General features: G+C 46.5%; 1 protein-coding gene across 3 annotated transcripts; it reads right to left on the bottom strand.

Moving 5' to 3' along the window:
* Window positions 1-297: 297 nt before the first annotated feature.
* DPP8 (dipeptidyl peptidase 8) lies at window positions 298-22963 on the bottom strand. 3 transcript variants are annotated; one of them, XM_054642043.2, is made up of 20 exons: window positions 22893-22963; window positions 20624-20893; window positions 19003-19115; window positions 17947-18120; window positions 16886-17054; window positions 15567-15677; window positions 15092-15220; window positions 13615-13676; window positions 12457-12557; window positions 10960-11137; window positions 9594-9753; window positions 8762-8841; window positions 8240-8392; window positions 7553-7688; window positions 6650-6795; window positions 5999-6145; window positions 5446-5598; window positions 4161-4303; window positions 3378-3489; window positions 298-2811 (listed from the first exon to the last, which is right to left on the bottom strand). In XM_054642043.2, the coding sequence occupies exons 2-20, from the start codon at window positions 20880-20882 to the stop codon at window positions 2689-2691; spliced, it is 2649 nt and encodes an 882-aa protein (XP_054498018.1). In that variant the 5' UTR covers window positions 20883-20893; window positions 22893-22963; the 3' UTR covers window positions 298-2688. The 3 variants fall into 3 exon arrangements, with proteins under 3 accessions (XP_054498018.1, XP_077041486.1, XP_077041487.1); XM_077185371.1 differs by lacking the exon at window positions 22893-22963 and adding an exon at window positions 22825-22842; XM_077185372.1 differs by lacking the exons at window positions 298-2811; window positions 3378-3489 and having other exon boundaries at window positions 4167-4303; window positions 5462-5598.
* Window positions 22964-24371: the final 1408 nt, after the last annotated feature.

Below are 24371 nucleotides of genomic sequence, written 5' to 3'. Positions count from 1 at the left end.
ATGAGGTGCAGGAATACCACTACCCCCAAAAATAAGGATGCAAATCCCTCAGCACTAACACCTTCCTACCTCTGCAGTCTCGATCAAAACGGGGCCTTTCTCCACTGGGAATTTAGTTGGAATCAGACTTCATCTAAGGCATCTCTTTTGCAAGAACTACAAAACTCTGGTGATAAATCCTTCCAGCACTTCCACAGGATAAGAGAGCACGGGGTCTTAAAGTGCTTAACTACAGTAAAAAGAAAAGAAAATGGTAGGAAAGAAAGAATCCATAATTTATGTTGCAAAACACAGCAGTTACAGTATATTGTACTTTAATAGCTTTTTGATGTATATATTTAAACAGTGGAAGGATGCATTTTTAAAAATTCTATGTCAGCACTTATAATCACATCCTGCCTCAAATCCAAACCCAGCCCAGTTTACTCACGTAATGTTTAGTTCTTCAGTCCCCCCAAAAAGCACTGTTTGATGAAGGCCATTTTTGTTCTGTTTTTTAAACAAAAGGATCAATTTCATCTTAAAAATCATATACATTTACATTCAAGGGTAATCACCTCTAGAAAAAGAACAAAAACACCCCAAAAAAAGAAAGTTAATTTAATATTGAACAAAATATAAACAACCTTGGAAAAGGCGAATACTATCCATGGGTAATTTTATACATATATGTATATATGAACAGATATAGATATATGTATATATAATACAGCATAAACACGTTGGGAACACAATGGAATTCCAGAGGAACAGCTTATTTTTGTCTTTACCCACTGTTGTGTTGCACCTGTGCTCCTCTCTCGGTGCTGACTGTAACACACCTCAGGGATGCTGCCTTTGCTTCAGCCACAATTAACCGCTGAGAGAAGACATTAAGAGAAGACATTCCTGGAGCTGGGCTCCTTCTCTGCCTGCTAACGGTGTTTTAACTGATCCACTTGTAACCACTGCAATCTGAAAATCAGCAAACAGCCAGGACCAAGGCTCCCCACTGCAGAGGAAGCTCCCTGCAGCCTGTTAGCTTTGGCTCCTTTGTGTATCCCAAAGACCAGATCCTGTTCTCACACACGGCTTTTACAACCATGCAACTGCCCCAGCTGCCCTCGGTTTAAGTGAAAAACAATGCAGTTTGATCCAATACAGCCAGACTCTGCTAAATCCCAGAGCTCTGGGATCAAGCTGAACAGTACAAAATCAAGGAAAGTACAAGGTTACAACATGTGGAGTTCTAAGAGTGTAAAGACTGGTTCCAGATTTTCAGCAGATGAAAAGAAAATCATGCTCTGCTTCTCTCTAGGACCAAAACAGAAAGAAAAGGAAATTCTTGGGTTTCTAAGAAAACCATTAAAACGTATCAGAGTCTCAGAGGCAAGTCCCAAAGGGAGAATTTTCAGGATTAAAGAGAACAATTTTCTATGGATTTTTATCCTAAATTACCTGTTGCCAGTTAAAAGTGCCTTCACACACTTATGCTTTTCAGCCAAGCCTGCTGCTTAGTTAAAACCTCAGTAGCAAAAACACAACTGGGACTGCAATTCCTTGAGGATTACCTGAAGCTGTACAGAAAGGGGTTCTCAAAGACAGCATCATCATCATCATGCACAGTAGTGCTAGAAAGGACCCAGGAACAGGGGACTGGACAGGGCATGAGCCTGGGAAATAGTCCCTCATACATGAGGAAGCTCAACAGAACAGCTCATATTGCCTCACATGTAAGGTCTCTCCACACATACTCTGCAGACCCTGGAATAAGAGTATTGAATTTCTACATTGTAATAGGATGCATACATATCATGCTGATGTGAGGGTGAGGAAGGAGTATTGCAAACCCAGCTCCAGAGTGAACATCAGGGAAACATCTCAACAGGATGCACTTTGAAGCTTGTTTGAAAGTTTACAGTTTCTGATTTTTAACTTAAGTTAGTTTGCACCTCAGAGTAAAAGATTGTTATGCCCATATCACAGTAAAGTATCAATTCACTTCTCCACTGAAATCAAGTACAATCAGGATAGGTTCTCAAGCTGCTGGAAGAAAAGAGAATGATTTATCCTACGGGAGAAGGAATCAAAGAACCTGGCATCAACTGATCTGAATCCAAACTTTAAATATGTTAAGAGGCAGCTTAAAAGTCTTTCTTCTTAAAAAACAATTAACATCTAGACAGGGGATGTGTCCAACTTGTGACCACCTTCTAAGGAGTGAGACACATCCCTTTCACAAAGCATAAAAGCTATATGATAGCATTTAAAATTAATAAAAGTTGTAACCATTCAGGTAAATTCTTGCTGTGTAGTGAGTAAATCATCCAGTATAATGTAATAAGATACCAAGGAACACACTGTAAAAATACATCAATTATGCCATAATTCTTCTAAAAAGTGAAGATCTGGTGCTGTAGAAGTACGTTATTTTCAGTTTCAGCTCGTCCCCCAAGAGAACACCCATGGTACTGTATTATACCACAGACATTGGATTTTATTTACAGCTTAAACTTAAAGTTTAATAACTAAAGTTATTAGATCACCGTACTTTAATTTCCCGTATGGCACCAAATTGACTTTTAAAAAAGTGTCTGTGAGGGTGTGTACGTGTGGCAGGCACCAGAAAGCAACGTTCCATTCTACTCTCTCTAGATCCCTACACCTCCCTGTGCGGAGAGCAGCTGTGGAGCAGAGCTCTGAGGTCAGTCACATGGCCTTCATGGCAGCGATGCGAGAGCCCAGGTTCTCCTGCAGGTAATAGAGCAGGTGCAGCTCGTAGTGCTCGCCCGACTCAGGGACCCTGATGCTGTGTCTCTCCTGAGGGTAGATCTGAAACGGAAAATAAAGCCATAAATATCCACACGAGTTGAAGGCGCCAATATCTAAATCAGTCCCAGAGCCACATTGCACATGTCCGTGGAATGTCCCTGCAATAACTCTGCACCTGAACTGACACACCTCATCCTCCACTGCCTGAACTCAGGAGAACCCACTGGGATCCAGCTGTGCTGGAGGGGATCAGCCTGGCTGAGCAGAGGCAGCTCCTGGCCAGAGGACATTCCCCACTTCTGCAGAGTGGTGTGGGATCCCTGGGCTCCACCTGCACTGAGCCAGCAGGGTTTAATTAAATGCAGAACCCTGTTCCATGCTGCATGAACACTGCTGCTCTGCCTTCCAGCTGCAGATCTCCTCAGGAACAGCCTTAACTGCTTATTTGCCTATTTTTTCTTTTTGTTAATTCATAAAATATTAATATTAAAAAAAATGCTTGGCTCAAATGCTACAGTTTTATTATAGAATTCCAAGGTGTCCACCACAGTCATGGTACAAGTTCCAATTCTGGACTCCTCCAAGACACACACATTATTACCTTTACACTCTGGTTCTAGCCTTACCTGTAGGTCATAAGGTTTCCCAGCTCTCACCAAAAAGCTGAGCAAAATACTGGTGTGTGCAAAGTGAACGTTCTCATCCAAGAATCCGTGTAGCAGCAGCAAACGGTTTGGTCTGGGAAAGCAAGAGACAAACAGTTCTAGACAGCATCCCACTCATTTCACAGTCCACACACACCCCTACAAAAACACTCCCCAGAAAAGAGTATTTGCATTGAAAGCAATAATTTCACAGTTGTAAACTGCTCTGGATAGACACATCCCTTGAACCTGCTCCTTCCTCCTCTGAAAGTTCTTCCTGCACATGCATATGACAGTCAGACATTTTATCTGAATATCTTATTTATTTCTCAGCAATGCTTCCTAGCTTGGTACAATATGAGGCCTTAAACCTTGCTGATTTCAACTCTTTGACAAGAAAGCCCATGGCCCCATCTTGCTCTGCTGAGACAGCCTCAGAACATACAAAAACATCCCAATTAACTAATTTTTGTTTAGCTTAATGTAGCTCTAAAGTGCTAATCAAACTGAAGATATGTTTGTCATTTCTTTAGACACAAAATATAGTATAAAAGAGCTTACATGAAATGGTCTGTAATTATGCAAATGTTCATTTGAGTATTAAGTTTATTAGTGTTGGGTATCGTTTTTTTTTTTTTTTTAAATATTATTTAATGTGAGCATTTGTGATTAGAGAAATACCAAGAACAGGGAGATAAAAATGTGTCTACGGGGCTTGAACTTTCCTGGTAGGAAAAAGAAGACAAGAGCCAGAAGCAAACTCACTCAGAAGGAAACTTCTCAGCCTGCATGGCCACGGATCCCAGGTAGTAGCCCTGCTCATTGTGCTCCGGGTGGCCCATGTAGCGCTCTGTGTAGCCCGTGTCATAGAAAATCCACAGCGTGACGGGGGCTCCAGCTATGGCCACCTGCCAGTGCCACAGAGAGGGGAATGTCAGCACTGCCCCCTGACCTGGGCACATCCTTCCCTCCCACAGCTCCATTCCACTGTAACTGTGGAAGGAGCAAAGCAATCCTGCTGCCCCTGCCCCAGTTCACACACAGCACAGCTCAGCTTTGATCCATGCAGGCTGGAAACCAGGAAGAGCCTACAGGTAAATTGGAAGCAACTCTAAACATACCCCCTGCAAGGGATGCTGAGGGAAGTGCATTCTGTGAGGTTTTGGGGGTTTGGGTCCATTTGCATGTCTAACAGAAACAGCTCCCTAGGACTCCACAAACTACCCTGCATGGCTACCACCAGCTTGCAGAGAGGCTTATGGAAAAAAATACCCAGGAAAAAAAAAAAACCAAAAAACACCACAAAACCAGCTAAAACCCCTTTGCAAGGCAGGTGTTTGTAAAGGTAAAAATACAACAATTGTTAAGGATTGAGACAAATAATTATCAAACGTCCCAGAAATATTAAAGTTGGACTTAAAGAAAGCAAGAGTAGCCACAAAGAACAAAACACATCTCAAGGGCAATAACCAGCTCTTCCCACACCTCTACCCAAAAGGCAGTCTGGCTGTTTATTATAGTTGTCTAAAGCCAGGCAGGCACAAGAACCTCTCTCCAGTACCTCTCCCCATCCTCCTGGCTGCTTCAGAACACACTGCTATGCAGCAGCATGGGCAATTTGATCCGGAATAGATCAGTCTGCAAAGGAACTACTCTCTCAGGGCCAAACAGAGGATGAGAAGGAGGTGTTGTTTTTCACCAGGATCATTTCCCTTACCTGGTTCACAACACTAAGAGCTCAGCTGGCACAAAGTGGGCAGCAGTTGACACTACCTAAGGTACCTTCAGCACAGAGAAGCTGAGATAGGTAGAGGTACAGGAGCACAGCTAAGTCATTGAAAGCTCAGCAGTCCAACAGTTGCTAGAAAAGCAACTTCTCTCTGAAGTCACCCAAAGAGAAGAATGCTGAACGAAACAGCCATTGCACTGTGTCCTAGCTTGTCTAGAGCAAACTCCAAGATTTTTGTGCTGTCACCACCCATGGAAGTCACACTTTAAAAGAAAAATTCTGTCTGCACCACCAGAGTAAGTACTCAATGCATGAACATACCCTGAAGATATCTGACCTCTGTGTTAAAGCCATTAGGGAGAGGTAGCCTCCGTAGGACCAGCCGTGGATGCCCACACGCTCCAAGTCGATGAAGTCGTGCTGTGATGCCAAGTACTGCAGCCCTTCCACCTGGTCATCGATTTCTATCTGTCCCTGGCAGGGCAGAGACAAAGTTCTGCTAGTTACAGACAAAAGTTACATTCTCAGGATTGCCCAAGGTAACCACCTTCAGAGCTTTGGTACTCAGGAATGATCCATGCTCAGAATGCAACTGCCCCGCTTCATGTGAGCTGCAAATTGTATCTGTGAGGAGTCACAGCCTCATTATGAACCACCCTGTGTTAGGTTGCAGCTGGTTCACAACCTCAAACCAGGACATTTTATCTTTCCCACATCAAGCATCTTTCCTCCCTCAACTCTAACCTATACACACTTCCTGTCCCCAAACCCCAGGAGTGTCACACAGGCAGCGCTGGGCTCCTTCAGTGCTGGTACCACTGGCACTCAAACCCATCTCTGGCTGAGAACAGAGCCAGACTCAGAGCTCACTTACCATTTTGTATTTAAAGGCTCCTTCAAACTTCAGCCCTCGGTGGCAGGAGCCCCTGTTGTCAATGACAACGACAACATAGCCTAAAGAGGCCAAGGTGTTCAGCCGGAAGTACTTGATTCCTTTAAACCGGTTGTTCACCAGCTGTACCTGGAATAAAAGAGCAGCACAGAATCCAGAGGTCACCTCCAATTTCGGGTTTTATTTATATTCACCTTCCTTTAAGTGCTTTAAACAATTTTATAATGTGACATTTTCAAGATCCCTACTCCCTACTGCAGGATTCCCTCTCCCTGCTATGCAATAAACTCCTCTCCCAGTAAAACAAGCCATTCTGTGTCACAGGTCTGAAGAGCTCAGCTGAGGTCCAGTGAGGCAACTGGAGAGGAGGAGCAGACAGAACTAGGAACAAGGACTACCTGAATCCCTTTTCTCCCAGTTCCAGCTCTGCTACCCCATACCTGTCCTCAGACAAGTGGCAGTGCCTGGATCCATGACCTGGGAACAGTGAATCCTTACAGAACCTTTAGCCAAGCACCTACTCACCAAACAGACAAAATGTCACCTGCTGCCCTCAGCACAGAGCAGGAAGTGTTCCTGCAGGAGAGCAGTGGAGTGATCCCTGCCAGCCCATCCCACTGCTCACCAACTCACCTGAGGGCCTCCATAGATGAAGAGCACTGTGGGGTACTTCTTCCCAGGCTGCAGGTTGTGGGGTTTGTACATCATTCCATACAGTGTGAACCCTGTGGAGCTCTCAAAGGAGAACACTTCAGGGGGAATGTAATCGGGAAGAGGACCTGCCATGGGAGGCAACAGAGAGCCTGGTTTTAACAGGAATGGATGAGTAACACAGCTGTGCTGCCCCACTGTCCTCTCACCAGTCTCACTGCAATCCCAGTGGAGCTCTCCCACACTTTCCAGTGGGTGTAGCTGGATCCAGGCAGAGACTGGCAATGCCCCAGCCCTAGGTGAGCTTTCTGAGCCCTATCACATTCCCATTCCTGCTCTCCTGTGAATTACAGTAACTCTTCTCCCCTGACACAGCCATCACAGATGTCCCATCCCTTCCTAATCCCACTTAGGACTCACTACATTAACACATGGAAAGCACAGGACATGGAGTATGCCTCAGGTAAGGAGAAATGAAAGGCAACAGAGATCCAGTGGAAGATTATAGCCCAAGAGCTGTCTCATGAAGACACGAGTAGGCAGCAGCACACACTATTTAAGAAGTGCACCTCCCTCCCCAGGAACACACTCTTTAGCAGGCACATCACACAGAGCAAGTGAGTGCACTCAAATCCCTCCCTGAACTATAACTGGCAAGAGAAAATTGGTAATTTCCACTCTAAATTCCTTCATGGTCTGTTTATATCCATTTGTTGCTGAGCTGAAAATGTCCCTCCTGTACTTCACAGAACTCCTCACACAAGCCTGAGTTTCAGAGAAGAGGCTGGTCAGCCACAACAGCAAATCTCAAGCAAGCATACACTGGGATGTCTTTTATCCTGTGATCCTGCTTGTCCTATTCCTGTTCCTCACCCATGCCATTACCTGCTGAATCTAAAATGGTAGCCCAGAATTCCTTAGTCCTATGAGCTGCATCATCTTCTGATCCTGTCAGCCGGTACAGTGACACACAGTGGGGGTTCTTCTGATTACTGTACTTGCTGATGAACATGTCACAGTCCTGGGGAGAAAAAGAACACACCTTGAACTCAGTGCACAGCCACAAGCAAGTGATCATTTATTTTGCATTTAGATCTTTCAGAAGATGCTTAAGGACTGAATTAAACCAGAAATCTGAGCACTTCTGCCTCTGAAACACTACAGTCCTTAACACTCCAAACCCAAAGATACACCTGAAAATCAAAGAGTGGCATGAGGACCTTGTCACACACCTTCTTCTGGGCCATGAATCCCTAGCTGGATTCCTGGAACTCCACCCAATGCTGCTCAGGCTCATCTCCTCTGGTGATTGCTCTCTAGTCCACTGCAGGCAGGGAGTCAGGCTCAAAGAGTTTCACACAATTCATCCCAGCTCCTTTTGCCTGAAGTGAGCTGGAGAGCAACGGAACCGGGAGGTCAAGTCTGGTTTCCAGGGTGGTTTTACACACTGACTGTACAACACACAGGAGGGCATAACCCTAAAATCTGCTTTTATTATATATCAACACTGCCCTGTCTGCTGAGTGGCAGGATAAGCCTGGGCTAAGGCAGAGCCCTGGCAGGTACAGGTACCTGGCTGACACAGCAGGCGTGCGAGTAACCGCGCTCCGTCAGGCGCTTCACCTCCCCGGGGTTCTCGTAGTTAACAACGTACAGGTGATGCTCCAGAGGTGAATCTTTTGTGCCTTGAAAGTACACCAGCTTTTTGGCTTCATCCACATAGATCTGCCAGGAACAAAACAAACAGCACATCCCTCAATATCCAGTTCTACCCCCCCAAAGCCTCCCCCAGTCCCTGCTGAGTTGGAGCCCAGCAATCTGCAAGGGATAAACCAAACAACTGTTCTCACTGTCTGCAGCTCTGTCAGTTTGATTCAAATGATCAAAGAATTCATTCAGCTCAAAGCTAGAAGAGCAGTGGTTTGGGGACCATTCCCTCCTTCCTTGTGCAAGTTCACAAGTTACACAGAACAGAAACACTGTGTATTTTGGCTAAAACCACACTGGATTAATAGATTTATGCTGATCCCTCCAAGGAACCATCTCCCTGCAGTGTGTGTGACAGGATATCCATGAAGCAAGAGCAAGACTTACGTTGGATCCATGTCTGCCAAGCACTTCCCATTCCCCACTGGTAATTGCTATCTCCTCTTTGATGAGGCACTTGAAGTCACCTGCAAATAGCCAATGTACAGAGATTTTTACTCCTAAAAATATTTTGCCACTTGCATAGAAATATACTGAACAATAGGCAGGCAAAGGAAATATGAGTTGTTAAAAATGGAGAATTTTGCAAGAACCCTGCTTTTATAAGATGATTTTGTTTCCCTAAGAATGAGGGAGATTTAGCAAGGAAAAGAAATCATATGCATTCAGCGAAATCCAATCAGCCCAAGATATAATGCTATGTGGGAAAAAGACCCACAACAGTTGCATGAAACTGGGACCTCTAGTAAAATTAAGTGCATTTTTTGTGCATACAGAGGTCAGTAGGTGCCTTCAACACATACTAAGTAAATTAAGTATCACAGCATGAAACTGTGAATTTAAGAACACATGCTGTGGAAAAAACCTCTCTGGGAGCTTTGCACACAGCAATTTCCTGCATCTGAGCAAGACCAAGTTCCGGCAGCGAAGAGGAAAAGCCAACTATGTCTCACAGTATCACAGGGAGCTTGTTTCCCATCTGGTTTTTGGAAACTTTTCGTTCTAGTCCATAAGGAAGGATCAGGGTTAAAGCTAAGGCATGCTGAAAACAGAATAAGCCCTGTACAATTTCCAGAGGAATGACTGTGCACTGAAGTGCTTTCCTGGACAAGAGCAGAAGTTTCCAATAAGACCCTAATTCCTGCCAGCTGGAAGGACATTTATTTCCTCACAGGTCAGCAACAAATGCCCAATTAAAGCACCAGAACAATTGCCTTACTCGGAGCAGGGAGGCTCCCACAGGACCGTTTGTACTTGCTCTCCTTCAGAACCGAAGTCACCTTGTACAGGTGCCGGAAGCCCGTCTTGCACTCGGAGGCAAAGATGAACTCTATCTCATCTTCGTGGCTTTGAGGGAAGACATGGAAGATATCATGGATCTGAGGAGACAGAGCAGTGGGTTATTGTTATCAGCAGGACACTGGCACTGCAGTCACACAAAATATGATCCTCCTGCTGCTCAACACAGACCACACAGTCCAGGCTAACCGTGCAGCACTGATCCTTACTGGGAGAACCAGTCCCACTTGGAGCCAGGGGGGTTTGCAGCCAGTGCCACATCCCTGCAGCTCCAGCTTTCTGCCAGTCTAACTCTATATCCTGGTCACCCAATTAATTAAGTTTTTCTGCACCTGCCCTTCTAGCTTAGACACAGAGGTGGGTCCAGCTCTGCAGACCTCTGTCCTGTGCTGCCTGCAAGTGAAGGATTATTCAAAGAATGATGAGCTGACATCATCTTCCCACTCATCAACATGCCAGCTCTTGCTTCAAGGGACAATCTCTGGAGGGCTTGGGAGCATTTTTCTTCACAGTATGAGCTGCCAGTCAGGAACCACTTCAGACAGTAAAAATAATGGAGAAAGGGAAACTCACTGCACCATCCTGAAACCAAACACTAAGGAGAGAATGTGGTATCTAAGAGAGCAGTATAGTGACCATTCACTGGAAGGCTTTGTGCAAATGCTCTCTGCTGAAAGATGCAACCATTGCCAGTGATTGATGCTCCCAGGCACACCTCCAATGGGATGTCACTGCAGAGAAAGGATCTTTATGTGCAGCAGTGTGAGGAGAGGCACAGTTTACAGCAGTGACCAGGCACACCCATGACTGCTCTCCCTAACCCTAACCCTAGGCCCTGCAGCTCACCTCCCAGAACATCACACCCTTAATCTGTTTCACCAGACCAGATGTAGTTCAGGAGGGGTTCAGTGCCTGTTAGCTGACTCTCAGGACTGTTCACCCGGTGCCATCTTGATCCATGATTGTTGCCTGGAGAATATTTCATCTGGTGGCACTGCTGGTGCTAACAATTGGCACCAAGAAGCTGGAGAGTGCCAGTCACACTGTGGGGAAGGGGCTACCTGGGAACACCCAGAGCCCAGGGCTCTGCCCCAGGCTCTGAGTACTGCATCAACTCAAGCACAGCAGGTCTGTTTTCACCTCCCAGATCTGTTCTCTGCATCCTGTTTTTTACAGCAGGAAGCACTGAATATGCAAGATGGGATCACTCCCCTTGGCAGTGCAGTAACATCAACAGTACTCGAGTGCTACAAACTGTCAGAGAAGGCTGAAATTCAAATTCTTACATTTATCCAGATGTCTGTCGTTTCTTCATAAATAATGAAAGGTGTAACAGAATCTGGTACAGCATCAATAAGTTTCTGTCTTTCCATTGCATCATCTTCTGTGGGGATGAATAATGCAGGAGGGATCAGGACTATCTGAAGCCGAGTTTGGGAGCGATCCAGCAAGATGGACCAGATGCTGTTGAGGACACAGATATTAGAGAAAATAACATGCAACCATGAGTATGGCACAGGTCTGAAAATCCCAGCAGACACTCAGTAGCACTAGGTGTTTTGAGGGAGTCAAGAATATTCAATTGCAGATTAAGTCACGTGCAAAATTTCACCCACATAAACAAATCTCTTCCATAATACAAGAACCTATTTCACTTCATTTTAATATTGCATAAGCACTGCAAGTTCAAAAGTTTAACTCATTCTGTTCTCCCTGATTTGAATTGTGCTTCGAGGGAGAAAGAGAAAAGAAAAATCAGAGGGAATAATGAAGCAGAAAAAATTTCAATTGAAATTTCAGAGTGCTTGTGAAAATACTATTGTTGGATCTACACCTGGCAGAAAATAACACTGGCACCTAAAGGGACCAGCAGCAGCCCCTGCCATATTCTGATGGCTTTATATGTAGCTTCAAAAATAATTCTGCAAAAAGCAGGATAATATAGCAAAGGTGTCCCTGGATTTCTTTCAGATTTGGATGGGAAAGAAATTAAAAAGGTGAAAGCCATCTTTAGATTCAAAACCTGGTGGAGCACACTTCTGTAAAACCACGGAAACATCTGGGTTGGAAAAGACCCTTAAGATCATTGAGTCCAACCATTCCTCCAGCACTGCCAAGCCCACCACTAACCATGTCCCCAAGTGCCACATCTACACAGCTTTAAAGTCCTTCCAGGGATGGTGATTCCACCACTGCCCTGGGCAGCCTGTGCAAGGGCTGGACAACCCCTTCAGTGAAATATCCTTTTGGAGAAGCTTCTGGTGAGTTAGAAACACTGTACTACATCATCTACAGGGTTAAAATGACATGCAAATGTAAGTAGCACTTACAGCAGGTTTTCTGATCAGTAAGTCTGGTCAGCAAGGATGGTCCAGTGGTTAGGGCGCTAGCCTAGGGCCTGGGGGACCTGGGCTCATTTCTCTCCTCAGCCACAGACTTCCTGCGTGACCATGGCAAGGCACTTAACCTCTCTGGGCTTCAGTTCCCCATCTGTAAAATGGGGATAATAGCACTGCACTCTCTCTCACAGGGATGCTGAGAGGACACACACATCAAAGGCTGCGAGTGCCCAAACCCAAAGCAGTAGGGCCAGGGAGCAGAGAAAGACACAAGGAGGGCTCTGGTTTGGCTTTTGGAAAAATGGTCCCCTTTGCACAAACAAGTTGGTAGCAATGTAAAAGTGAAAGCAGGCTTAAGCTGGAAGAAGACAGAGACCACTACAAATCTGCTTCTGACTGTATGACCCCAAACCCTCTGAGCAGAGACAGGATTAACATACGCACTATTTTCCTTCTGGCGTCCACCCAGCTCTAGCAATGTACTCTACTCCTTCAAAGAGGATCTCGAAGGGCTGAACTAGCTCTTTATCCACAACATCTGCAATCTGTTGACAAAGCAGCAATTCAGTGACACTGAGATGAACCCCCACAACCAGTTTTTCATGCACGACGAGAGCCTGGACACAGAAGACTTTTTCTGTGCAGCTCATGCAATTTAGATTGTTCAGCCTTTGCACCACAGGGGACTGAACCCCGTCTGGAGCCAGACCCCAGCACAGCAGGAGAGCTGCACACTGCCAGGACAGCCAGGGCTGGGATCAGAGAAATCTGGATGCTGCTCACAAACCCATCATTCATCTCTCACAACTCATTTGAATTCTCAGTTTCCCCCTGTAAAGGGGAGGTGATTTGTACCAAGCTCTTTTGTAGGATTTGCATGGATACATGCTGAACATGCTGCATGACACCCAGTTATCAATGTGGTTCTGATCCATGAAATGCAGTGCTGCAGTCTGTCCATGCTGGGCTTGGGAACAAGTCCCAGTGGTACCCAAAGGGTCCTGAAGGCATTCCCTGCCTTTACTGGCTGACACCAGCATCACTATCCCAGCAGGTGACTGCTGATGGCTGAAGTAGCTCAAGAGTTGGGAGAATTCCAGTAATTTATGGCTGCTAATGTATCTGTTTGATAAGATTAATTTCCCATCTGTCCAAAGATCTTGGACAGATCTGTGCTGTGGAAATTTCTGCATCTGTTTAAAACATCCCAGGGCAAAAGCAAAGTTCATCTCTTCCCATATGTTCATGCTTTTGTAAGGTGAGATACTGTATTTGCAATCCAATTTTTCCAATACCTGCAGCCAATCCAGAGATCAGTCACATAAGAAGGTCTACCCACCCAGACCTACAATACTCTGCTCTGCAGCTGAGCTCACACACCAGTGGTAGCAAAGAAAAGCACAGCCTTGAGAAATACTGCTGCACACTGAGTATCTGCACAGGAATGAGCCAAGGGCACTGCCCCCAGAGAAGCCAGGAAGCCATCACAACCAGGAAAGTTTCTCTGTACTGAACTGGAAAATGAATTTTACAAAAAAATTTAAAAAAAAAAAAATCACAGCAATTAAATGTATTTGGCAAACAAACAGAACATAGACTTACTCTGCCTTCTGCATTGATTGTCACTTCAGAGATCTTGAAAGTGACCTTTGGATTTGCTGTACCTATAAAAACAGATGTTAACAGTCAGGCATCGATTGTTTGCTGTGTATTATTGTGGTGTTATTCATGCAGGACTGGAAAAGGCAAACAGCAGAATGCTCTTTGATCAAATAGCCCCCCTGCATGTCTGAGAGACAGCACAGAACCAGGAAGGGAAAAAAGAAACTGCAAGTGTGGGGAGATTTAGAGGATGTAATCCTGCAAACAGATCAAGAGCCATGCTACTGTCCCAGGCAGTCTTTTCTCCCACAGTCAGTGGATGCATTTCCAGGGTGGATGTAAATGCTCAGGAGTGACTGGGATAGCAGAGCAAGCTTTGGTTCACTGTTTGGCTGCTATTCCAAGGTGGTACAGAAAAAGTGATCCAGTGCTAAAGAGCATCTGTGAAAATTAAACACCTAAAAACCTACTGCCATCACTAGTGCTATTATGATAATAAAGCTACATATTCTTTAAGGGATTTGGGCTTTTGTTAGCTTGTTTTCTTTGCATTAAATAGAGCCATGGCAAAATACTCTCAGAAATCTGAGTGTTCACAAACACCAAAAAACCACAAGGTGTCACCTCTTGCTTCCCAGCCTCTGAGCCTTTCTCTATCCTTGATAAAAGAAGTAAATCAGGAAACACTTTTCCAGTGAACTGGGGAATTGACAAGATCTGAATGAATTCTGCAGCTTGAAAAGGTCAGCCAAACAGAAGATATTTCTCCAAAAAATGAAGATTTCAAGAGTGAGGAAAGAGAGCAAACCACTGTTACCTGAGCAATGTGTCCTGCTGTGACAGCAGGGAAATCTCAAAAGAGTTGAATTGTTCAAACTTGCCCCACACCTGACAGTGAATCAGCCCTCAGCAGGTCTGCTTAAATCCCACTTCCCTGCTTCCAGTGGCACTCCACTTCAAGCCTGCCCTCAGCCCCTCACTGCTGAAACCTCCAGACCTGTGTGCAAATGTGACCAGAGGTGGTTTTCCTGGTAGGCTGCACCAAGATGGGTTTGCTGTTCAAAGTCCAAGAGCAGTCCTGGAGATCAGAGTCCTCCAGAACCTGAACTGCCAGAGTACTGCCAGCAGCTAAACAGAAACCCTCCCAAAACCCCAAAAAGCTGTAATTCTGGAGCTGCTCCCTCAGAAACACAGGGCTGTAATGACAATCAACTCCTCAACAACTCAGGTTTTCCAGGATCCCAGAGAGTGGCTCAAGCAGCGACAATGAGAAAGGGTTCCTGCCAACTCCTGACACCCAGAGCCCTCAGTACCAGCACAGTCACCAGTGACTCACCCAGCCTCCAGAGCAGCTTCCCCAAACACATTTGCACTGCCTGGACACCAATTCAGACTATTCAACACCTCTCTGCTCTAGGCTTGAAGTCACTGCTGTCAGCACATGGAATAAAACAGGGATGCAAGTTCAGGGTCTCACCAGTTTTGGGGTACCGGAAGGAATCTGTTCTTCTTGTCTCCAGCATGGGTGATGTGACATGGATAATTTCTACCTCTGACTCATCATTTTCTTCATAAAGAATTTGAAGAACTTTACCCCCATCCAGTGCTGTAAATGAATTAACATTACAGAATTATAGATCAGGATTATCAGTTATTGCAGGCATCAATACTCTCTCAGGAGCCTGAGCTGATTGGAAGGATGAAGAAAAATCCAATAAAGCCTGTGACTCATGTTTCACTAAGCAAAACACTGAGACTCCTACAACTCCCACCACTCTTGTAAGAAGGGAAGTCTCTCCCCCCAGTGCTCACAAAGCCCCTGGAACGTGCCCCCTGGTGCAGACAGCTCCAAAGGAGACAATTTCCAAATTGCATAAAGGTAAGTAAGAGCAAGAAAGAGAGAGCTCTGCACTGGGCAGAGCCTGTCAGACAGCCTGGACCCCCACACTTACTGGGCTGTGCCTTTGGGCACCACCAGTAGCCAGTGTATCTGTCAAACTCCTCCTGCAGCACAAAAGTAGCCACGCCAGCAGATTTTGGATCCTCCTCAACATTGGCCAGTTCTAAAAAAAGACACCAAAGAATTAGTTCATGATGTGCTGCAGAACCAAACCAGTTCTGCATTATCCCAAACACAGCCCAAGTTCACCCCCAGGGAACAAGTACAAGATAATAAATCTCACTGCTCAGCAGATTTGTTTTCTGCTTCCAGCCTTCTCTGTTCATGTATTTAGGGAGGATTTAATCCTCTCTGACATGGCAGCTTCTTTTAGGAAAGGAAAGCCATTTTCTCTTCTTACTTCTACCTAATCAGGCTCTCAATTAGGCAAGGAAAGAAAATGTTCTCTCTACCTGAGTTCAGTTAATTGGAACTACAACTTAAGAAAATCAAAATCCCAAACCTTTCTGAAGGACTGAAACTGAAGACACGACTATTCAGAAAAATGAAAGCATCAGTTTTTCATTCACTGTATGAACCAAAAGTAACAGACTTACATAACATCTCAACATGATGACATATCCATAGGGCTTCAATATTTTTCCTGTTACCCTGGAGGTAACTTAGCAGCACTCCATAAATAATTATCATCTGAGAAGGAGTCATTGCTACAGTTTATTTTTACTGTACTTACATAATATTTTAATATTAAGAATTTAAATAGTCTAAAGCATTATTATGAAGTGTTGGAGATTTCAATTAACTAAAATTTAAATTATAATTATATATTTAAATTATAGTTTAAATACAAAATGAAATTGATTTTACAAGTGTTTTATCCACAATTTCCCATTTTCTGTCTTCCAGGATAAATGCCTAAAAGAGAGTTGAAGAGGGTAAGAAGTAAGAACCTAAGTTATTGAGTATGAGGGGCAAGCAGAAGCCCCAGTGCTATTCAGAAACAGCCTAAATTGTTCCTAAAAGTCTCTGCAGCCTGATTTCACTGTGACAGAAACTTTCCTCCAACTCTATTCCACCCACAGCTCCTCCACACAAAAAAGGCTGTTCCAGTGAAAAGCAATGTGCTGTGTTTCAGGAGAAGAGCCCTTCCATATGCATCCAACAAACAACTCATTCTGCCAGATTGCACAGTGCAGGGAAAAAACTCATCCCACAGTATCTGCACTACAGGAAGTCTATAAATGTGACAAACAAGGTGGAAAACAGTGGCCATTACCCCCATTTCAGAAGAACCTTTAGTGCCATTGCTCAGTGCAGTCTAGCAAGAACAAGTGCAGAGGAGGTAGAGGAATTTAATTGAGGATGCATTACCATTGTGCACAAACGTCAGCCTCCTTTCTTCCCTGGATTCTATATTAGATATCCAGATGTCGTTGCAATGGATAAATGCAATCCAATTTGGATCAGCTGGACAAAGCTTGGGATCCATCCGGATATTTGGACAACTGGTCTCTACCAGAATGGGTCTTAAAGGCTGTTGCTATTTGGAATTAAAAAGAAAAAGAAACACAGTAAGATATGATAACACAGGAACACACCCACTGAGTAACCTGGATTTCAGAAGACCACAGTAGTGTGGACACTGACTTCAAATACATGTTTAGAGAGGAATCTACCCACTTTACACACAGAAAAATACTATGCAGATATTTTATAGGGAAAGTTGTGCCTCTGCCATGGTCCCACCAGGCCTCTTTCCCCAGAGCTGAGGATCAGCCTCAAAACAGAGGGCACAGCTTGTGTAGAGAAGTCTGGCACTCTCTTAAAAACAGCACTCTAAGAGAGGGTGGCAGAACATGCAACCTTGTCCTCCAAAAGCAACTCAAGATACAGTAAATTACCCTTGACAACAGGGTTAGACGAACACCAGGCTTCTATAATAATAATAATAAAAAATTATTTCAGCTTTGAAGGCCAGCTTCAACAGAGTGAAGGCTGCTTGTTCTGCAAGTTTTACAGTCAAATAGTGTAAAAATGGTGTAATACATCCAGCACTGACCACAGAACAGTGACCTGGAAACTGCAGCCCAGGGACAAAAGTTGTCTAAGTTGTCTCTGATGTGACATCTGACTCCATGAAAGAGCATGGAGCCTTTTGTTGCTTTTTATGGACACTGCTAGTCATGAAAAATCAAACAATCTGGTGTCCTGCCTTGCTGCCACAATTTTACCACCTCTTATAGCCCTGCTTCTGAGTTTCTACCATCATGGACACACACCCCTGTGGATAACCCTGTTTCCAGGGTTATCAAGGTCACTTCCTGTGCCCGTGCAATAACTGCTGATGATCTGCTCTTTGCTCTCACTCCAAGCCAAAGGAGGTCATTGCCAGAGCAAAGTCCTGCAGTGAGCCAGAAGATGAGTAAACTCACGGTGAATCCATGGGGGCCTCCATCTTTGACGTGATAAATCCCACTCCCTGCCTGGAACAGGAAGGTGCCGCTCTCTCTGTGGTAATCATAGGAGGCAATCCCAACGGTGCCGATCCGCTTCCTCTCCCGCAGCAACTCCTCTTCCCGGGAGTACATCCCATAGTCCAGGATGGCCTGAAAACAGGCACAGAAGCCCAATCAACACCTCTGCTCTGCAAGCCTTACCCTGCTTCCAGGAGCAGATGGCTGAGCAGACATCCTCCTCCTCCAGAATCCTGCTGCCGGCTGGGAGCCCACTCCTGCTTTGCCTCTGCCATCAGCACTTGTAGCTGTAGGCCACGATCAGATCCTACACAAATATAAACTGACAGCCACTCCTCCAATAGCAAGGCCAGCATTATTCCCAATACTAACTGGTGTAAGAAAGCTCAGACTGAGGGTCTGTTGTTTCTAGAATGAGCAGGAGAGGCTCTGCTCACTTTCACAGACATGCAGTGACTGGTCTGGTGGGAGGAGAGCACAGCCGGAGTTTCACGTCTGGCTGACAGCCCCGGGAAATAACACGGGGAAAAATCCACCTCATTCCATGTGGGGTTTGTCCCACCTCCTCCAGCCTGCCATGGTGCATGGGATGGGATGGTGCAGGCTTGCTATGTGCAGCAGGGAAAAGGGAATCCACATCCCAGTGAGTGGGAAAGGGATCCTCTGCTCCAGCATGAGTCACGGAGCCACTGACTGATCCTGGGGGAATCATCACTTCCCCTGCAAGACAGCAGGGAAGTGATTGGAGACTCCAGGCTCCTTCAGCAATCCCCAAGATCTCACAGCACAGAACTTGATGCAAATTAGCACCTGTCATCTCTGCCAGCAAAGAAATCATCCAGAGAGGATGGAACTCTAAACACTGAGGAGAAAGCTGTGCTTCATTTTGGGATGGCTGCAGGCCTGGCATGTACAAGGAGAATCTTCACATTTTTAAGACAATAAACTTCAAATTTTCACTATGAAAACCCCAAATCCCATATGCTTGAAGCAAGAAAAAAAATCAGGACCCACCGGAAAAAGATCCAGAAGAGGCTTCCAGGAAAGCAGCAGGACAGCAGCTTTGTTTATGGTTTTGGGAATCTCAGAGTAGAAGAGCGTGTTCTCCCTGTTCTCCCCAGACATTGCTATTGTGAAAGTGAGGTGAAAAAAAAGTATATTAGCTTTCTGTTAATAATCCAAACACTCTCAAAGGCTGCCCAGGAACAGCTTCCCAGGCCGTTCCTACCAGCAGGAGTACTGATGGTCTCTGCACTGCAGCCTCACTCTGGGAATTCCCTGCTTCACAGAAGTGCAAGTCACAGAGCAGAGAAGGCAGAGAACAATGACATCCATGCTGCTGAAAGCACTCTGTGCTTCTTACTGCCCTTTTATTCCATAAGCTTTACAAATCAAGGAGGGCTTTTGTGCTAATCCCTCTGACTGGGATACACAGCCTGTGACCTTTAGGGAGGTTTGAACATCCCTGTCCTGCTCCTCTCTCTCAGTGATATTCAGATTTCTGAAGGCTCCTGCCCAGGCACATGGGGATCAGTCCAGAGAGAGCCAGGTGTGCTCCAAGGGAAGACCAAGCCAGATTTATAGCTCAGGAACTGGTATATGGGAAAGCAGATCTCATCCTAGGGGAATCAATCTCAACCCACCCATGATGTGCTTGAACTCAGCATCATCCAAAGATTATGACCCCCATCTTGTGAAAAGAAAAAAAAGAGCAGCAATTTTCTGACTATGTCACTGCACAGCACATGCAAAGACTCTGTGAATCACAAACCTGAGTTTAAGCAAGCAGCCTAAGTGGCAAGCGGTGGCACTAGAACATGGCTTTGACTCCTAGGCCTCTGCTTCAGCCATTGCTTCTCTCCCTAATCCAGGTTTTCATGGATTTATGTTCAGCTACTGCAGCTCCGGACAAAAGCATTCCTCCACCACAAGGTCTGCTCCAAAACACCACTCAGAGGGTTGCTCACAGTATCACTTATGGTGCCAAATCACTTCTATCAAGTGAACATTAATTAGTGCAACAATGCACAAGTGAGGCACTGAATCCAAGGACAACAAACTACAGGAAGTTTTTTATTATTAACACCAAAAATGCTGAGAAAAGTATTTACTCTTTAAGCTGCCCCTGATCTATGCTGCTACACAGATTCCTGGAAAACCTGCTCCATCGGTAGCTGAGGCACAAAGGACTTTCAAAATTACACTTAAAATCTCTGCTTTGGAAGGAAACTTTGAAGAAGAACAAGGCTCCACCCAACAGCTGCAATAAGAGAAAGGAGATAAACCTTTCTGCAAAGGTTTCTTTATCTCTGAAAGAAGATAAAGCTCCTGCACAGCTTTTGGAGAGAGTATTACTTGGAGTGACAGAAAAGAGACTGAACAGACTTCCAGCCTGGGAACATGCCCCAAAGGACATTTCCCAGCTCTTTTCCAGGCCTAATGGGTCACCTCCAATCATGCCACTCCCACAGGAGATTAACTCACAAGTTTTAATGAGCTATTACAAACACAATCATGACTTTTGACCAGCAAGTGTGGCCTGGAATCCCTTTAGATTTAAGTGCCAGGAACACCCAGCTGTCAGGAACAGTCAATCCCAGAGAGCCCTGCAGTGACACTGTCACAGCCAGCTCACCCAGATAGTAGATCCTATCGGAATGCGGTCCTTCGGGGTCATTTTTCTTCACAAAGGTGAAGTCATGAGGGGCTTTTGCCATCATGTATCCATGATACTTCCGTGTGTCTGTGAGCAGTTTCCGAAGCTGGCTCCAGGAATGCCTCTCTACATAGAAAGGTTCCAGTTTTGGCTGCTCCTCCCTCGGGACATGCTCCTCACGACCCGCAGTCTCAAAGATTTCCAGGCCCGGCTGTTCAGTTTCCATGGCTGCTGCCATGTTGCATGTTTCTGGAAAAAACACAACAGCAGAGCTTCAGCTCCAGCAAACCCTCGCTGCGCACTCCCAACACACCCCACAGCAAAAATGCTTTAAGAAAACCATGCTTTCACATGGGGAATAAAACCCACAGCACAAGGAAGAGAACTAGGAAATATTTTTCTGCTCTGGAAAACAGGCTGGCACCACCTAGCCTTTCAGAAAGGACTAAAGACTTCATGGAGCCACAGTTTTATTGTTGTGTTTCCCATGCCCACACATACCAACCACTCATGTTAGATCATGAAGTGGATAAATTCTTCCCCTTTAAGCTCCCACCTGCTTCTTTCCCTCTAAGACCTCCACAAATCACCTCAAAACACTGATATCAGAACAGGGGATGATTAGGAGAGGAGCAAGAGCTGGGACACACAACTGCTCAGAAGAAATAACACTGGTGGCTGATCTGGAACCATCAGGCCACACAACAGGCTTAGGCAGCTTGTCCTTATTCCCATTATTCTCCCATAACTTCTTGGGTTTGGTTGTATCTCCTTTGAAACTAAGTTCAGAAAGGTCTAGCAGTGATCACCACTATGGTATTGTCCCAATTACAAATACCAGAAGAGGACACAGTGAAAAAAGCATCTCCCAAACGGATTTATCTGCAACACAAGCCTTATCTGCCCAACAGGCCGTTAATTCAGCAGATATCTCTACCTGCAGGGTTTTACAAAGTGTATCTGAGCTGAAATTGTCAGCCCACATGTCTGGCAAGAGGAAACCAAGTCCTCCCACTGTAAATCCCAGACCTGAGGGCAGCTCCAAAAGGATCCAAGCTATGAACTCCCGTCACATAGTTCATTCCTGGAGAGCCCAAGGTGTAGGGTTATCAATCCTCAAAGGCAGGGAGGGGGTGTCTATATATAGCATGGAAAGACTGCACAAGTGTTGGGTACGCTGCTGGGGCAGAGCATGCTGGCCTGACAAAACACTAACACAGCCTAAATAAAGCACTTCCCTCAAGCAAACAGGCACTGAGGATGGCTGGAGCTCAAGGCACAGGCTTGGGCAGCTGGCAGAGCTCTCTGGTGGACTGGCTCCTCCATGGCTCTCCAGAGCAGCTGAGACATCTCCCCAAAAGAGTGAAAAAGACATGGTCTGGACCTTGACACAAACCCATCTTAACACAAATAGCTTAGTTTCACCTTTGGCAACACAAACAAAACAAACACTGGTTTTTCTTCTGCTCACACTATTTACAGCACAAAAATCCAGAACAAAAGAGCCCTGTCCAAATGGAAGAAGGATCCAAGGCATGCACTGAGCAGTGCTGTGCTCGAGGCAGCGTCAGGAACTGACAATGAACCTTCAAACCTGAATTGCAAATCTCGTTTCATGTGAAGAACTCCAACAAAGAAAAAACCTCCTTTCCCCACCTACCCCCAGATGCTGCTATTTCTTAACCCGACCTACTTCTCGCAGGAAAAGGGATAGAAACCGAAGAGCAGGAGACGTTAACGAGCTAATAGCAGTGGGAACGGCCACCCGGCACGGGAATGTCAGCCCAGGGGGATGCTCCCGGGGGTCCTCCATGGCCGGGGGCAGGTCCCGGGGGGGCGGCGGGCACACCGCGGGGGTCCCTCCACGGCAGGAGACAGATCCTGGGGGACCCTGCACAGCCCGGAGAGGACCTCGGGGCGTCCCTCCACGGCCAGGGGCAGATCCCGGTGGGCCCTCCCCAGCCAGGAGCATATCCCGGGGGAACCTGCACGGCAAGGGGCAGATCCCGGGGGAACCTGCACGGCCAGGGGTAGATCCCAGGGGAGCCCCAAGGCCGGGGACGGATCCCGGGGTGGAGACGGGCAGAACCCGGGGATCCCTCCACGGCCGGGGCGGCGGCCAGGCCTGGCCGGGGGCGGAAGGGGGGCCAGCCCGGGTCAAGCCCCCTCCTCTCGCCCACCTCAGGAGTCCCAAGGCCCCCAGGGGTCCTCCCCGGAGCGGAGCCCCCGAGGTTCCCCCGGTACTCACGGAGCTCCGCGGCGGCGCTGCTGCCGAGCCGCCCCGCCGGGCCGCTGCTGCCGCTTCCGCTTCCGCTTCCAGGAGCGGCCACGGGCACCGCGCCGGAGCGGGCACGGCGCCGCCTGCCAGCCGGGAGGACCACGGGCGGAGATGCGACATCCACCCGGGACCGGGACACGGGAAACAGGGACATTTGCACAGGGACTGGGACAAACACACACACTACACCATGCACGGGAGTCAGGTCATGCAACCCCCCAGTGCACAGGACTCTGCAGTTTCAAAAATCGCGGTTTTTTCCTCCCCAAAAAATGCTGCCACCTCCACACTGATATGCTTCCCACAGGGGAAAGAAATTCCCAGGTGTAATAACAAGTGTTAAACCCTGGGCACACCCAGTGCAATGAACCCCCAAAACACATTCAGCCTCCAGCAATGTGAGCCTCCCAAAACAACCCCGCGATCGAGAGCTGTGAGCCCCCATCCAATGGCTCTACCCCCAAATTTCCCTTTGCAAAGCACAGTCCCTTTTTTCAAGGGAAAATGGGTTTTTGAACCCCTATAAACCAGAAAAAATAACTTTCTGCATGTGCTGCCTCCTAAATTCATGTGCAGGTGGAAGCTCGGGTAACACTGGGAGCTGAGGGCTGGTTTTCCCCACACGTTGCCCCAAAGGGTCTGTGGGGTTTGTGTTCCCAAATAAAGCCTCTTGGACCATTGCTACAGCTCACCCCACGTTCTGTGGTAGCTTCACAGCACCAGGGGCTGGCAGAGGGTGAAATCCTCCGTGCAGGGCCAGGCTGGGCCAGGGACATGCTGTCTCCACAGCAGAGATTCACAGGGAAAATCCTGAGGCGGGGAGAGGCCATGGCAGAATGGGGCTGAAGGAGGATGGATTTGCTCTTGGAATGAGGATGGCCAAGGGCAAGGGGCCCTTGTGTGAGCTGCTGAGGAGTGAGTGGTGGGCTTTTTGGAAAGAACAAGACAATGCTGTCCTTTTTTAGCCTTATTATGATAGAATCATGGAATCGCGTGGGTTGGAAGCAACCTTAAAGCTCAGCCAGTTCCAACCATAAGCAGGGCCACCAAAATCAGGTTGCTCCAAGCCTCATCCAACCTGGCTTTTAACACTTCCAGGGATGAGGCAGCCACAGTTTCTTTGGACAGCCTGTGCCAGTGCTGGGCCAGCAGAAGGCCCTGGGGCACAAAATAATGACAGTGTAAGAGTTGAAACAGGTTGCACGGCTGCAGGATTGCTATTTGCTAAATTCTTATCTGCCTCTCCTGTCATGGCTGAGATGGAGTCAGTCTCTTCTACCAGGTAACATGCTACAGGACAAGGGAAATAGGTTTAAGTTGTGCCAGGAGAGGTTTAGTTTGGATATCAGTGAAAATTTCTTCACAGAAAGCGTTGTTGAACATTGGCACAGGCTGCCCGGGGCAGCAGTGGAGCCCGCATCCTGAAGGGATTTCAAAGCCGCGTGGATG

This window comes from Agelaius phoeniceus, chromosome 13 (genome assembly GCF_051311805.1).
Source record: "Agelaius phoeniceus isolate bAgePho1 chromosome 13, bAgePho1.hap1, whole genome shotgun sequence".
In the NCBI taxonomy this organism is placed as follows: domain Eukaryota; kingdom Metazoa; phylum Chordata; class Aves; order Passeriformes; family Icteridae; genus Agelaius; species Agelaius phoeniceus.
Note: the sequence above shows the minus strand (reverse complement) of the source record. Positions and strands in the feature narration are given on the sequence as shown.

Bases quoted from the DNA above. Each gene is read 5' to 3' on its own strand.
- DPP8 (XM_054642043.2), bottom strand. From the start codon at position 20,882: ATGGCAGCAGCCATGGAAACTGAACAGCCGGGCCTGGAAATCTTTGAG. The intron at 3,490-4,160 runs GTGAGTTTGCTT...TTGCTTTCCCAG, and splicing joins GCTGAGAAGTTTCCTTCTGA to ACCAAACCGTTTGCTGCTGC. The intron at 2,812-3,377 runs GTAAGGCTAGAA...TTTCCGTTTCAG, and splicing joins GGAAACCTTATGACCTACAG to ATCTACCCTCAGGAGAGACA.